This window comes from Pimephales promelas, chromosome 11, assembly GCF_988280905.1.
Source record: "Pimephales promelas chromosome 11, fPimPro1.hap1.1, whole genome shotgun sequence".
In the NCBI taxonomy this organism is placed as follows: Eukaryota; Metazoa; Chordata; class Actinopteri; order Cypriniformes; family Leuciscidae; genus Pimephales; species Pimephales promelas.
In genome coordinates this window covers 26,432,479-26,450,102 of record NC_142779.1, presented here as the reverse complement: position 1 = coordinate 26,450,102, position 17,624 = coordinate 26,432,479, and the positions used below count along the sequence as shown (strand labels likewise).

General features: G+C 37.3%; 1 protein-coding gene across 4 annotated transcripts in view; it reads left to right on the top strand.

The window, feature by feature from the left end:
- prkceb (protein kinase C, epsilon b) overlaps positions 1–17,624 on the top strand; it is a 142,817-nt gene that overhangs the window by 106,287 nt on the left and 18,906 nt on the right. For all 4 annotated transcript variants that reach the window (XM_089117238.1, XM_089117237.1, XM_089117236.1 and 1 more), the window contains exon 11: positions 7,092–7,246. In XM_089117238.1, coding sequence (XP_088973364.1) covers positions 7,092–7,246 — 155 coding nt within the window. The remainder of the gene's footprint in view (positions 1–7,091; positions 7,247–17,624) is intronic.

Genomic DNA, 17,624 nt, shown 5'->3' with positions numbered 1-17,624 from the left:
ATAAACAGATCAAATGGAAATCCTCTTAGATTTTTTCTATTTCTGGGATATTTTTGTAAGTGGCGGTTTTATCCCTATCAACTCTGATCCTGATTACTATTGATGTAAAGGGCGAGGAGAGAGGACTGTATGTTCTGAATGAAACCTTTGCTTTAGAAATTCAGTATCCCAGCTTTCATCATCTCAGTCCATGGAAAATTCACCTTCACCTGAACCTCAAGCATCAAAGAGAGAGAAAATGACTGTTTGCATTGAAAAGTCACACAATGAAGGTTCTTTCAATTTAAAAATGTTGTTATATTGTTTATACACATATTATTATTACATAATCCATGTACTAGGATCAGTCCTCTCAATAAAGACACACACACACTTAAACATACACACATATTAATGAATATGTGTAGCATCTTTGGCTGCCTCCGAAAGTTAGCTGACTTGCCTTGCTGCCCTATTTGACAATGACTTTACATGCAGCGTTTGCACACAAAGATACCTCACAAAACTGATTTCAGTCAGACTTCTAAGGCAGCACAACGGCTAAATGAGCTTGGTGATAACTACGTGAAAAGTTAATTACTGTACTAGTTTCTCACTAGAAATGACATCAAATGTGTAAAACAAACTTATACACACAAAATTACCACCAACGGAAACTTTTAGATGACATATTTGTCATGATTCTGCCATCATGTAGATCTTACCTGGTCTTGCGGCAGGATCATGGCAGACCCTTGTTTTGTGTACAAGGACATGGCCTGTTTGGGCCAAGTGCTTGTTGTCTCGTTATGTCCTCCGCCCCCTTGTTACCCTCATCTTGTCATTATTGTCTAGTCAGTTTCACCTGTCCTCGCCATAAAACCTGTTTTATGAGAATCGTGAGTTTGTTTCCTGTCAAATCAGAGTCTTAGTTTGACTTAGTCTATTTGTACTCTCCTCCAGTCCTGTTTTGCCCCCTCGTGGGTTTTGTTTTCTGTTTTTGTCATTAATAAAACCTATTTTGAGTTACTTGCTGTCTGCTATTGGGTTCATCCTTCAACCTCATGACAATATTTATGTTTTTAGCTCAGCTGTCACAGAATGGAAAGCAAAGGATGGTTTAACAAGGCAGTGAAGGACACATCTATACTGCCTTCAATAAATCGATCAGTTGAAGGTATCTCAGTAGACATGATGTATATGGCACGATCTTAAAAGGGATAGTTCACTTTGATATTAATTTTGGCATGTTTTAGCTTACCTTAAGGGCATCCAAGATGTATGTGTTTTTGTTTCTGCAGTAGTTTCAATTTTGATATTTTTAGGTCAAACCATTCTTGTCTATGGGGTCTTCCTCAAAGAGCATCCACAGAGAAGTCCAAATTAAACATGATTTAATGACTCGTAAATATAAGTACATATTGATGGCCTAAGACACGAAATGAGTGGTTTGTGTGAGAAAACGATCAGTATTTATATCGTTTTTACCTCTTGTAATCACAGCCACATCCAAGTGATCTGAGGGCGACAAAATTAAAAAAATCAAATTCAACGACAAAATTCAAAATTTCAAAATTCTTCCTATGACAGCAACATTTTAGATAACTGTGCAAATTCACAATTCTGAATTCCAGTTTTAATACCACAGCTAAAAATACTAGCCTAACTAATATAAATGCAATGGCCATTTTTGTACAAATTTTTTTGTGAATTTGTACAATTACACACAAAAAGTCGTGACAGAGAGCACAATTCAGAGTTTTCATGCTGTCTGGGACACTGCTTTCTGTCCACGTGCTTCAGATATGTGCACACACAAAACTTTCCATACAGTGTGCGAGTGATGAAATTGCCCTTGCGAGTGTCTTTTTGCCCTTGAATATTTAAATTGACAACTGTCCCAAGCATTGTTTGAATTTGTTTACACAACATCGCATTGTTAGAAGAATGTTACCGGCCAACTGCCGATTGACACAGTTTCATTTACTAGCCAATGCCGATCTTTACTCGCTTTTCGGCTCTTGCCGAGTGTTAATTTTAGGCCATGTGTGTAATAAATGAATTAAACAATTTTTTGGATTTCACATTTTGTTACATTCCAACAAAACAATAATTTAAACAAATGATTTAAATCTGTTTTTTGAATTGATATGAACGAATTGTAGACGATTTGGCATTGATGGAATCTTTCTCTCGCATTAAGCTGAAAAATGTTAGGTTGTGTTCAACTTGAAACTGCGGTGCACAGACCGATCAGTTTATTTCATCAAAGTACCGAGCGATTCGAAAGCCGAATGCTCTCTTATCGCTCTCGCGTTACTTTGATGTCATACTCCAATCGGTCTGCCACTTCAATCAAACACATCAAATTAAAGCATGCAAAACAAGAACAATTATATTAGTGCTCTCAGACTTCTGGACACAAAACACAGAGTCGGTTATTAGCTTTGGACTTAAAGATAAACATTCTTGATTAATGTCCAGGGCCACACACACAATACACTCTTTACTGAAAATTATAATTATATCCTGTTCCTATCAGCTTCACATAGCTGGTCATTTGTTAAGCTAGTACGGAGTGTGGTAATCTCACTGTGGGGAACGACAATTACCATGAAGAAAAGTGGGGCACAACTTCAGTCCACACCAGCTAACAGAAGAAAGCTCACACTCATATATACACAGTCACTTACTGTAGGTGATACACTTTTCATGTTTCTTAAAAGGTTAAAGTGTGTCTTGTTTGTGTTATGTAAGGTGTACTTTAACACTCAGTCATTTGTTGTGCAGATGAAGCCCGGCTGATACACTCTGTTAGCCCGGCTTGTTGGGTCTTGGTGGTTATCTGTCCATCAGGCCTTTTCTCTTGCACGGCACAAGACGCCAGTATCTGTACATTTCTAATTAGAGGCAGGAAATGTTTATTGGCATTTGATTGGGTGGGCCTTTGCTGTAACTTTGGGCACATTTTAAACAAACTATTTCAGCATCCTGTTTAAATTCGCTTTCATAGCAAAGGGACAGGCAGGGCAGACTGGACCCACAATTACGCAAGATTACAATGCAATCATGATTTCAATTCTAAAAAATCAGCATATCATTCATATCACCAAGTAAATCAAGCGAACCAGTTGGATGAGGCTTTTAATGTCTTAAAATATCACCCACACTTCATTGTTGTCTAAATTTGGAGACAAGACACGGGTAGCAATGAATAGGGTATTAGATTGATTGCATATTAAAGGTATAGCGGAGGATCTTTCCGAATTTTAGAGAAGACCCGCCCTCTCCAATTTTTAAAAAAAAATGCACATGCACAAACACAACACTCTTGCTCCCGAGAGCTAGGGAACGTCTATACGCCTTGCACAATTATGTTGCAAATTCTAAACTAACTAAAGAACATTTATAAAAAAGACAACATGTCAAATGCCCTTCCGTGTTTTATTTACTTATTATACTGATCGATTGAGTGACCGAGGACTCAAGACATGATATGTGCAACCCTGTATCACACGAAATACGTTCTGAGGAAACTATTTTGCAAATCGCAATTACGTTACATAATATCTCTCATTGTTAATACGTTATTTTTATACATAGTTGCATATGGAGAAGTAGCTTGTTGCATTTGTGTAATAATAAACACACAAGATTTTAGAATATTTCAGCGTGATACCATTTACCATTTTGGACAAAAGGCTACTTTAGACAAATTGAGATGTTTACCGTGTCTATGCGGTGCATGACTCGTGCCAGGGCTAGCATTGTAGCTTGCATTAACTTTTACTAGTGATTTTAAATGGATTTCTCCAAATAGCGTTACAAACTTTACCTGTCTGGTAGAATCTTCGCGACTGCGGCATCAGTGAGAAGCCCAACCTGTGCTTTTAGCGCACGCCAGCGTGTGATATTCACCCAAAATCTCTCTGGTCTTGTTTCTATATTCTGTAGCCTTTCTCTTCTTATCATACACTTAGTAAACATTTTTTCTCTTTCGACCCTCAGCCATTTTCAAAGGAATGGCTGAAACCGTAACTCCGACATAATACACATGAAAGTGAAAACTACATAGGGATGAGCACGTAGCCTACGACGGCCTTACGTAAACATATCACCAGAATGATTGACACTTAGGTGGACCAATAGTATAGACTACCCACCCGGAAAAAGAAAATCCTCCGCTATACCTTTAAACAAAATATTTTCCACACCCCAAAGATACACTTCAGGCCTTTTTCAAGTCAAATTTTGTTTTAACCTGCAACATAGAAAATATTCACAAAATGTAATAAAAATCAGTATCGTTTTCCATTGTTAGCAACTTTTTTGGAGAATTCAAATTCGAAGGTAAACCAGTTCTTCTCAATGATTCCCATCATTTAGACTAATGAACGGTGATTATGAGTATGTTTGTTCATAGCTCAGCATATTTCATGAGCCAATCTGTATGTCTGCTGACTAGGACACGAGTCACATAGCTGGACTCGCAGTATGTGTGGGTTTGATATACATCTTGATTCTTTGAAATGATGTGCATGACCCACTGAAGATAATGAGTTATATTCTATTCAGCCGAGCCGAGCAGGGTAATGGTTTCATGTTTTCTGAGAACGGATGGATGCTTCTAGGCCTGTGTCTCCTCTATGAACTCCCCAACATTTATATTCTATTCTGTGTAATGTTTTTCTTTTAACCCCCATTGTGGTTAATCGGTTGATTTCGTAATTTCTCAAAACATATTTTCTTTTGAAAGTGCATTCCCCTATGTCTGAATCCTTTATGCAAGGCTTGGTTGTTTTTTTGTTTTTTTTCCTGTGTTTGATTCTGTTAAAGGATCTTGAGAGTTGCGGGCAGATCACACTCTATTAAGGTGTGAATGGAAAAATGTACTCCTATGAAACGATTCTTTGTAATGGTTCAGTCAAAAAGACCCACACATCTCCATCTTTATGAGTTTTGAAATAATATGAACCAGTCTAATGTCTCAGTTTATCACTATCACGTCTATCTCAAAATGTTTAACATGTATTAACTAAAGCAATGTTTACCAAAGATAGAAGTTAGCATGTTAACATGCAAGAAATTCTCAAAAATAGGGGTGCAGATTAAGAGGTTTACACCTAATGCTGCGTTCACACCGGACACGAATAGCACGTCAATTTCGCGCCTACCACGTCTAGTTTGACGCTTGACCACTTTGAATCCATTCGCGCGTAAAGAGCGAAACTGACCCACGTAAAAAACAAAAGTTTGAAGCAAAATGACGTGCGTCAGAATCGAAATCCGTTGGCGGGCAATTTTTTATGTCGACCGAGAGAGTCACCGCTCTGTACCCAGATAGCAAACTGACATTGAATCAACGTGGAAATATGACATCGAAACAACGTTGATCTGACATTGTTTTGCTCATCGAATTAACGTTGAACCAACGTCAGACGCGTCATTCTTTCAAAACTAACGGAAAATCAACTTGAAATCAACGCGTTGTTTCAACGTTATGAAAGCAAACCAATTTTCGATTTCATTTAGCTTTGAAGAATGCCGCGTCTGACGTTGGTTCAACGTTAATTCGATGAGCAAAATCAACGTTGTTTCAATGTCATGAGAGACGTCGTTTCCACGTTGATTCAATGTCAGTTTGCTATCTGGGTATTTACTCTGGAGAGCAGAACAGCGGCGTGGGGATCATCGTCACCATATTTGTGTCCACCGGACCCTTCAGATCGGCGAACCATTTGGCGAGTCATTTGCTTGCTCCAGGAGCTGCGTCAGCGGTACTTCCGCCTGTCCCGTGCCCAGTTTGATGACCTGTTGTCTCGCATTGGAGCGAGGATCACCCTCGCCCTCATCCATCTAATCTGTCATTTATTTTTGTTTTGATGATGAAAAGAGCCAGCCTCCAAAAGTTATTAAACTGTCCTGTGATTTTTTTTCTCTCTCACGTCCAGACACGAACTTATGCACGTTGGTTGCCTTTATATCATAATAATTTCATATAATCTATATATGGAATGAATAACATTCAATACAAAATGAACATGTCTCGTATATTGAAATAAAGTTTTGAGTGATAAAATATTTGCTTTGTTGTGCATTAGAACCACATATGCATAATGTTATATAATTTATTGAAGCATCCAGATACTTCACCACGTGAGCAAGCAGCACGTAGCTCCTGATTGGTTAACGCGGCGCAAATTTGACGGCAAAGTTCAGATTTTTCAACTCGGGTGGCAGACGCGAATTCTCTTCAAACGCATGAATGCTAAATCATTCGTGTGTAACGTGCTTAACGCGCCAGACGCTCAATTCGCGCCATTCGCGCGAATGAAGGGTATTCGTGTCCAGTGTTGTAGTCGAGACCACCTCACTCGAGTCCGAGTCGACACCGAGACCAGAGAGAGTCGAGTCCGAGTCAAGACCGAGTCCATAGAGAGTCGAGTCCGAGTCGAGTCCGAGACCAGTGAGGGTTGATTACCTAATTTACTTTTATTTACTTAGAGAAATCCTTTTTTTTTTTTTTACTGAATTTACTTAGACTTTAAAAAATATGATCAGTTTAGGGTAAAGAGGCCACATAGTAGGTGGTGTTAAAATTAATTTTATTTAAAATCACCAATCACTAGGCGTGTCAATTAATTTAAAGAAATATTTTATTAACATACATTAATAATCATGAAAAATATTTTTAATTGAACTCGAGTGGACTCGGGAATAATTCCAAGTCCTAAAAAAAAAAAAATGTTACAGTACGAGTCAATTCCGAGTCCAAATGGACACGAGTCCATGACAAGACCAAGACCATTAAAATATGGTCTCGAGACCGAGTCCGAGACGAGTCCGAGTCTCGAGTACTACAACTCTGTTCATGTCTACCGCACCACGCTCTACGCCTCATTCGTGCCGCAGGAATTTTTACGTGCGTAATGCGTCTTTGCATTGACTTAACATTGAAATCATTCGCTCCTGTGGCGCTATTCGCGTCCGGTGTGAACGTACCATAACACTTTCTCAAAAGAATCTTTGAACTGAAATGTTTGTATGAAACATTTAGAAAAGTTATTGCATTATTCAGTAATGAACATGTTTCTTCTGTTTATTATCTTCAGGACCGTTTGTTCTTTGTTATGGAATACGTGAATGGCGGAGACCTGATGTTCCAGATCCAGCGTTCACGCAAATTTGATGAAGCTCGTTCCCGGTTCTACGCTGCTGAGGTGACCTCAGCCCTCATGTTCCTGCACCAAAATGGGGTCATTTACAGGTAAATTCATTGCATGGCAATTTACTACTGTAAAGGACCAAAGGTCAAATCCCATTCAGCCATTGTTTGGTTCCGACCGGCAAACTCCTTCTGTTTGTCTCGCTGATAGACACAGCATCATTGTTAAGTAACCAGAAGAATGGAATGTCTTGAAACCTCCAAGCCAAAATACCATTGTAACACACAAAAGATACATTCCAAATTTAGTGAAATTTTAGCCTGATCATTTTTGGATAAAAAATTAGCCATCCGTTCCAAGCGTTTGCTCAAGTTTAATCCGGAATCAAGATCATTTATTTTCTCAGAGGGCTGTCACGCAATCCTTCACAGATTAGGTCTGAAGCGAATCAAATGCAGACTGTATCACATGAACTGGCTCTGGCATGGTGCTTTGTATCTTTAGGAACTATTTTGCTTAGAGACAGGAGCCCTTGTCTGCCTTGTTTACCTCAGGTTGTTTACTTTGATGAGCTATGTGCAATGATTTATTCGTTCCCAGACAGTTTGTTTACCCTCTCAATTGTGTGTCATTAACCACACACAACGGGCAGTGCTTCTGGGGCTGGAAGGCCAGGCTTTTCTTGGGATCATTTTTATCCATCGCTGGCTTGTTTTCAATGTGTAATCCATCTTAACTGTCAAGAAATATCATAAGTTTGCATGTTGTTTACATGCAGCTTTATTTTGTAGTGTTGACCTCATGCATAGAATTAATATAATATAATATCTGTGTGAAATCATATGCATGATACATGATGATGTACGTAAACAACATGATGTTTTTGGACAGTTGGCGTCAAAGTTAAATCTGTAAAATTGCAAAGTTTCTAGTCATACTGTCCAAAAAATATCATAAGTCTGCATGTTGTTTACCTAAGCTTAATTTTGTACTGGTGCCATTTTTAGAATGAAATGACAATGTTGCATGATTTTAAAATCATATGCATGACACCAATACAAAATTAAGCTTTACGTAAACAACATCCAAACTTGTGATATTTTTTGGACAGTATGACTAGAAAATGTAATGCAGATTCATTTGCAATTTTACAGATTCAATTGTACAGGTTTTGTAGCTGGTTCAAAAGAATAATGTCACACAACACTTGGAGCCCAAGTCATCATGACCCCTTCTTCCTGTCGCCCCTCGGGCCCTCACTGAACCCAGTGACCTGTGAGTTTCCTCACCCACCCGTTCTCGGCCTGGTCCTGAGCTCTTTCTGGTCTTGGGCAGGAAGAATCTCATTTGGAGTTTAATGTTGTATTGAATTAAATCAACCTCCTCCCCACACTGGCCTTCCTGAACCCAGACTTTCAGAGACTGAAGGGAAATGGAGAGGACTTACGAAAGTAGGAGACTTAAGGCGTATAGGTCAAGCAGAGGTCCGGTGGTTCTAATTACGCTGAGTTTATTATTTTTCCCCTTAAAATTTACAATAATCTCTGCTGTTAACTGCTTTTAGAGACTTATACACCATGTTTTTGGTATGTTCAACAAAAAGAAAATAACCATTTGATCATATGAACTTTATTTGGATTATTGGATGGTACTGTACAAGAAACCAAAACGTGAAATACAACATGGAACTCAACATTACAACATTACAGCCTTTACATGTGCTACATGTGCTTTTTTTATCAGGTTCATTGCTCATTTAGAGCATTAAGTGAGTCCCCTGAAATTTAATAATAAAAAAAAACGGTAACACTTTATAATAACTGCACACTATTAATCATTAGTTAAGCATGAGTAAACAGTTAATTCATCATTTATAAAACATTAATAGACATTAATATGCAGTTTATAAATATAGCTATACATGCTTTTTTCTTGATTTATAAGCATATCTATAATGCGTTTAATGATTGTATTTTCATACTTTGTTAATGATCAATTAATAATTTCTAAATGAAGTATAGCATTATTTACAAACCAGTTGTTTAAGAGTTGTCAGTCATTCATAAGATCACTTAAATAAGTAAATGTAGTAAATACAGGTAGTTATAAAGCATTTAGTAGTGGTCAGTTAAAGGGTTAGTTCACCCAAAAATGAAAATTTTGTCAGTATTTACTCACCCTCATGTTGCTCCAACCCCGTAAGACCTTCGTTCATCTTCGGAACACAAATTAAGATATTTAAGATATTAAGATCGCTCCTGCATACAGTCCGTAGGCTTCTTGAGGGACTGGCTCTTGCTGTCCCCGAAAAGTCATTAAAGACATCGTTAAAATAGTCCAAGTGACTACAGGGGTTCAATCTTAAGTTTATCAAACGACGAGAACACTTTTGTGCGCAAAAAAACAACAAAAATAACGACTTTATTTCAACTATTCACTTCCTTCTCCATGAGCCTGTAAGTCAGTTAACGTAGTGTGATTGCGTAGAGCTACGTCACACGTAGGCTCACTATTGGCCGACGCTGGTCATGTGCGTGTGATGCGTGTGACGTACAATAACAGAAGCCTACGCTATTAAACTAGTAACCTGACTCGCGCAGAGGGAGAAATAAACGAATAGTTGAAATAAAGTCGTTATTTTTGTTGTTTTTTTGCGCACAAAAGTGTTCTCGTCGTTTGATAAACTTACGATTGAGCCCCTGTAGTCACTTGGACTATTTTTTTACGATGTCTTTAATGACTTTTCGAGGACAGCAAGAGCCAGTCCCTCAAGAAGCCTATGGACTGTATGCAGGAGCGATCTTAATATCTTAAATATCTTAATTTGTGTTCCGAAGATGAACGAAGGTCTTACGGGGTTGGAACAACATGAGGGTGAGTAAATACTGACAGAATTTTCATTTTTGGGTGAACTAACCCTTTAACTATTTTTTTGTGACCTAATCTAAAGTGAGGACTATTCATGCTTTGTAAAGCATTTATAAAGGTGATTTAAAGACTCGTCAATCTTCTAAACAGTAAAATGTAACAAACACAACGCAGTGATACAGAACATAGAAATATTTAACAGCCTTTAAAAATGCTTTACAAGGCATGACTAGTCCTCACTTTAGATTAGGTCACAAAAATAGTTAACTGACCACTACTAAATGCTTTCTAACTACCCAAATTAACCCTTAATTACAGCATTAATACATGTTAATAAAGCATTTATTAACACATTAATTAACTATCACTATATGTCTGAATAATAAGATGTATGAATGTACATTTAAATAGTTTATTAATCATTTACTTACTCGCTCTAAGTAATCGTATGAACCACTGAAAACTCTTAAATAACTGGCTATATAAAAAATGCAATTCTTCATTTAGAAATGATAAATTGATCATTAGTAAAGGATGAAAATATAATTATTAAACAAATTATAGATATGCGTATAAATCAAGAAGAAAGCATTTATAGCTGTATTTATGAACTGCTTATTAATGTCTATTAATGCTTTATGAATGATGAATTAATGGTTTACTCATGCTTAACTAATGATTATTAGCGTGTAGTTATTATAAAGTGTTACCAAAAAACCCTCTCCATTCACTTCATGAGCAGGATCTATTTAAAAACACAGTGTTGGACGACTGCCATGACATCCATTCATGTCTCTTACCCACCTTCCATTCGTCTGACCCCTTGTTTAGGCTTACAATTGCTGACATGGTGTTTATTTGGCAAGAAAGTATAGACAGGATGTGATTCGGTCAATATGAATGGCTTATTGTGTGTTATAAGAATAACAGTACACACACATACACCTCAGATCGGCTCAGGCGCCAGTTCCGTTGATTACCTGATGATGACGACTAGACCATGAATCACTGGTCTAATGCTCCACCCTCAATGAAGGTCATTTTAAGCGCAAAGCATGCTGGGAGATTGATTGATTGGAGCGCCCATGTAATTTGGCTCCGTCTTTGCTCTTGCTCAGCACAGGAAAAAACAAAGGAAACTAAAATTGTACAGGTACTTCATACAGGAGATGAGGATCACAAAATAATATAGTGTTCGAGACACCAATGTCTCACTAGGGACATAAAAATATTTCACTCATCTGTCTGTGTGAACTTTGAAAATACTGTATAAGGGAATTTGTTCAATACTGTGTATAGGGCAGGTTGGGGTTAGTTGTCACATTAAGAAACTTGCCAAACATTGTAACTTTAAGAAACCCACACTGACATATAGCCAGACAAGATTCAACTCTATAATGAAGGGAGATTTTAATTCACAATTTTATGTTGGAATCAAATATACTTTCACTGTCATTTTTGAACAATTGAAGACTTCCTCGCTGAATAAATGTATTAATTTCTTTCAGCAAAAAAACTTTTGAGCAGAAGTGTGTGTGTGTGGTTCAGGTATATACTGTATACAGTATATTTAGGTGGTCCCCTAGCCTGACTTCGTCATACTCATATTCAAGAGAGAATATGAGTTGAAACTCCTCCGTTGGGCTTTGATTATGAGGCGTGTCGTAACCGAACCAGGAAAAAAAAACCTCTGCACTCAATTGGATAGTCGGTAGACCTACAACCAATCAGAGCAACGCAGTAAGTCAACTCCTTTGCATAGCGCAGTTTTCAAATACAGAACGTAGCCTTAACTTTATTTATTTTAGAAGTTAAAACGAGTGTTGCTTCTTTTACTTACTTTTTAATGAGTGCCACCAAAGGAGAAACCACAACGACCACAGGCTTTTTATTACGTACCATCTTCTTAGCGAGCGTCAGAGCCAGCTGATAAGTTACACTTTTCCCGAATCATGTAGGAAGGAACCCAAAAATATATTTTCGATCGACAAATGCCTTGATTGCAGTTCTCTGTTTGTCTATTAAAATGAATGCGCTGTCGATTTATTTTACAAAAGACGCGACAGCGGAATCTATACATCTCAATTCTCCAGTTGCAGTCATCTTTGACAAGCGTTCTTTGATAACGTGATGATTACGTCCCTGCAGATCATCTGTCCATCATCGAATAAAGCCCGCCCTGGCAATTTGATTGGCCCGATCATTTTTTTTGACTGATCATAATTACTCCTCAATGGATCGAGACCAGACCGAACTTCCCGACCAAAAAATGTTGTGGGCGGAGTTCGGGCTGGCATCCAGGCTAGTGGTTCCCTATGTATGGACATACCAGAAATCTTTGACATTGTGGGGACATTTTTTGGTCAACAGCTTATAAATCATATCAAATTATGTTTTTTTTTTTTTTGTTGAAAATATAAAAATGCAGAAAGTTGTCTGTGGTGGGTAGATTTTTAAGCTTCTGTAAGAAGCTTCTGTAAGATTTAGAGTGTAGGGTGACGATTAGTGGCTTGAAAATCTTAATAGCTCAGTATAAAAACTATTACACTTATGGTGTCGCAGTCATCACTGCATCCCAATTCGCATACTATCCATCCTAAATAGTATTCGAAAATAGAATTAGTACGTGGGACCCACACTTTTTTTAATGGGTTGCCTCTAACAAAATATGTCTGCTCATTGTCACAAACGCGACCATATTACGCCTATCTTACACCCTCTGCATTGGCTACCAGTCCGATATTAATTTAAAAATGTTGCCCTCAACAATCCAGCCACTCAAGGCTTCAGGCTGTAGATTGGCCATTATGCCATTATCCTTTAGAGCTGATCCAATGGTGTCTGAGTTCAAATCTATACTAAAAACTTCTATACTAAAAATCTTTTCTTCTGCGTATAACCTTCTGTAACTGTGTTTATGTATTATATGCAGCACTTTGGTAAACCAAGGTTGTTCAAAATGCGCTAGAGAAATCAATTTGAACTTGAGCGTGTCCCTCTATTGTGTCAATGTGTTCAATGAAATATATGCTTTTTTGGTTGTATTTTAGGTTTAAATTTGGTGAAAAGTAAGACAACTAGCTCTGGTCATCCCTAAATCTGACCACCAAAAGGGAAGCCATCATGAACCATCATAATTTTACCCTTGAACGAAGCACTTCACATCAGGTTGCTCAAGTAACAATGTCCCTGTAATCGATCCAAGGCCGAGCTCTATGGCGACATTATGTCAAACTTTTGAAAATCATTTCCTTCGGCAATAAATAAAGATTCCAAATTATTCTGCCTTTTGTCTTGCCTCATTTTGGGAAAGACCTTGCGTGTCAGAAGACATGTTAGCCCTTCTTCAAGCGAATGGCAGAACTGCATTTTTCCCCCATGTGAACTAATTCCACCTCTCTGTGACCTGCCACACATACCAGTACGGAAAATGCGGAACATTCTAGAACAAAATATGTAGGTGGTGTAGTATTCTTCTCCCTATCGATGAAGGACATGATAGCAGTTTTGATTGAAGTTTAATCTGGTTAAAGAGGGCATGTTTGATCCTGACTTCTCGGCTGTAGATTGCAAGTGGCTGGTTTGGTTATTTGTTCAGATTCACTACACCTAAAAATAGATAGTAAGAGCAGGTGGCAAAGATATGGCTCCTCTGCTTGATTACCCTATGGCTCTTGAGGGATTTTTGTAACGGTGTAACATTGGAGCTGTATTCTTGGCAGGACATGGAAGGCACAAAAGTGCTGAGGCTTGTGATGGAACACGTGAGCTGGTAGTTATTGTAGTATTTCCACACCTTGTACTTGCGAGATCTGCTTTTGTGTGCTCTCTGTGACCTTTCACCTGCAAAAAAACATAATACGATTGAGATAATGTTCCTTTTCCTAGAATAAGTATAACTGTGATCCACATTGTGTAAGAGCTAATTGATATTAACCCAAGAGCACATTCAAAAATACGCTTTTACTTTAGTAAACAACTTCCTCTATGTACTAAGTATGGAGTAAGAGGCTCAGTTACAGCCCCGATAATGACTAATCACTGTAACCTGAGTTGTGTTTTGCACCGATTGCAGAATACAATGATTGGTTGATTTTTGTTCCTTTCCATCCATGTATATGCAAAATTGTGCTTCTCTGTTATGAATTATAGAATTATAAATTCTAATATAGTCATGCAGATGTTGCCTGGTAACCTTCCATGTGTGCCAGCTAACGTCATTCATGCTGACCATGATAAAGCACTGCATACAGACATCTGAAGATATAGAGGATATCTTGACAACAATCCATCAACAAAAATGCATTAATGTCTCATCAACTGCATTTAAAATACAGTTAAAGTTATTCATGTGATGGCAAAGCTGAGTCCAGTGTCACATGATCCTTCAGAAATAAAAATAGAAAAGTTCAAAATAACAGCATTTATTTGGATTCTTCTGTAACAATAATGTCTTTACTCTCACTTTGAATGCATCTACGCTGACTAAAACTATTCATTTTTAAAAAATGTGCATATATAATTAAATTAAATTAAAAAATATGATTGTTATAGTAAAGATTGTACAAAAACCTTTACTGTTTAACATTTATATTATGTGTGCGTCATGTCCTTCTTTAGTTTGTTGTGATGGAATAGCTTGTTGTCCTTTTGAAAAAGTGCTTATTTTTCAGCTTTTTAGCACATATTTTGGTAGAGAGAGGTTGCTGTGTACGTAATGGAAAAAAATCGCTTCTCAGGATTCACTTGAAACACAGGAAATGCTCTAAATGGAGTCTGCTGTTGTTTCCCTCTCTCTGTCTGTCTTCTGCCTTGTTGTGTTCTTACTATATCAGTTCCTACAAATGAAAGGAGCTCTTGTAAAATGTACTACAATAATTAATCGCATACTCGTCTTATTGCTGCTAAGGTTTTCATTACACCGACCTATAATGAAAAAGAAAATATGCATTGTTTTTATCGATTTTTAGTCAAGTAACCTTTATTTATATAGTGCTTTTTACAATACAGATTGTATCAAAGCAGCTTCATAGTGATAACATGAAAATAATACAACACAGATCAATAATATTGTTGAATATTAAATGTCCCCAACTAAGCAAGCCAAAAGCCAAGGCAACAAAAATCTTATCATCAGAGTCAAATCAAATACGTTTTGTTCATTTTTCAAGCTATTCTTATTATTATTCTATACGAGTCAGCATTATAAATTTGCAGAGCTATTGGTCTATATGAAAAATGAGGAAGAACATTTAAAAGGTGAGTTGTGTTTTGTGAACACAAAAGCTGAACAGTCAGAGGTGAACGAACTGCGCTGAAATGGTATTTTGTCGCAGTTGAATAATCTGCTCTAATGTGATTTAATGCATAATACAGCATACTAGTTCATTCTCATGAATAATCCAGAGAAAGTTCAGAAACTGAAGACGTAGACACGTATTCTTCATCCACAGCGATTGAATATAACGAATGAATCCGCATTTTTGAAAGCATTATTCAAATTATTGACTCAAGAACTCACCGATACCTGAATGAATCAGCAGCTTTGAATGAATCGATTGACTTAAAGGGATACTCCACTTTTTTTGGAATTCGGCTCATTTTACCACTCCCCCAGAGTTAAACAGTTTGGGTTTTACCATTTTCGAATGTATTCAGCCGATTTTCTGATATTTAGAAGAATATCAGTAACCAGACAGTTGGACTCATTGACTTCCATAGTATATTTTTTTCCTACTATGGAAGTCAATGAGACCAGAAACTGTCTGGTTACTGATATTCTTCTAAATATCAGAAAATCGGCTGAATGGATTTGAAAACAGTTAACCTCAACTGTTTAACTCTGAGGGAGTGGTAAAATGAGCCTATTTCCAAATAAAGTGGAGTATCCCTTTAATGATTCAATGACTCACTCGTTAAGACAACGATTGTTGGTTTATTTGCATATTTCAAAGTACAATTTCATTATGGTTAAAGAGATTGCATAGTAATAGATTATATGTGTTTATAAATAGACTATTACAAGTTAAATATAAGATCAAATAGTTGAGTATAACAGAGATAAGTGCAGTTGCTTTGCATGAAATGTTTGTCTGTCTTTTTTTTCCATATGAGGGCTTCCACTGGACAAAAGCCTTACCTTGCAACCGCAGAAAATCACAATCAAACTCTTGAAAACACAAAGAGTATGTTACCTAACATCTTGGAAAATAAATGCAAAAACGAGAGCAGCATTCATGCTCTTCAAATGGGACAGATAAGAGCTGCCAATGTAGCAATGTCATATAATCTGTATCAACAAATGAAACTCTTGGAAAAGAGAGGAATTGCGACGTGACCAGGATGCGTTGGAAAGTAGACTACTGTAGGATAGGACTGGATAGAGAGAAAAAAAGAGAGACAGATGGAGAGATGGACAATTCTGGAACATCTTGTGATGTAGACGCTCATGTGGGTAGAGGACAGTAGGGCAGCCCTTCACGTCTCATGAACTTTCTACCCCTTTCTTTTTGTGCACCTACACTAAAGGTTAATACTGTACACACACACCTAATTATTCTGTATTTGTTCTATTTTTACACACTTTGAAATCATAGTAAATCTCAAATGGAAGTAGCCTATGTAAATTATGTGAAAAAAATACACATATTTTTGCTCTTTATTAAAATATTAGTCAAATTTATCTTCAGATTTTGTAAGCAAATTGCATTATCATGCTTTTTTAAAGATTTTTGTTTTTCTATACATTTGTTTTTGCAGTAAAATAAAACCTACAGGTTTTTGCTATTTTGTCACATTAATATCTTAACCATGTTTGGTGTTTTGTTCTTACCCAATATATAAAAACATATCAAGTATTTTCCTCACATTTTGATGGTTTAATCAAACTTGTAAGGTCATCAATAACAAATATGGGTTTAACTTCTCAATCAAGAAGTGTATCTTAAATTTGGGAAGTGGTTCGCTCACCATGCATCTTTCCAACATTCATTAAAAGCTTTTTTCCACACACTTCTGCATGTTAAAAGTGATTGACCTCTTTTGGTGGGGACAGACAGAGAGGAATGAAGCCCCTCTCGCCAACTTTTCAGACCAACAGGAACGTGCCGAGCACCAGAGTGCCTTTCTGAAAGGGAACAGTTGCGTAAGGGTTCCGACGCTCCCCTCCCTTTCGGTGAGGATGGTTTTATGAAAACACCGTTGACTGAATGACATCCTGCGAAGTGATGTTGACATTCTTGTTGCAATCAACCATCAAACCCCAATCCGACTGGTTTCATCCAACTCCTTGTTGTCTTTCATCAGTGGCACCTTATCATCTCGCTCTCTCCTTTTCTATTTTCACTCTCTCTGTCTCTCTTTACCTTCCTCTTGTGCTGGTTAAAATCACTCCACGGGTACATGCTGTGCCGTAGTCTTTAATAGTAGAGCAAGCCCAATAAACCAGTGTTTCTCAAACTTGTATAGCCCCATCCCGAGTTTTTTTTAACTTATGCTTTATTTTAACGGTCCTCTAGACATTCTAACTATAAGTAACTTTGCAACTGCGTCTCAAATAATTCTCATTAGAGTATTAGTAAACTGCATTAAAACTTACAAATTTTGCTTTCT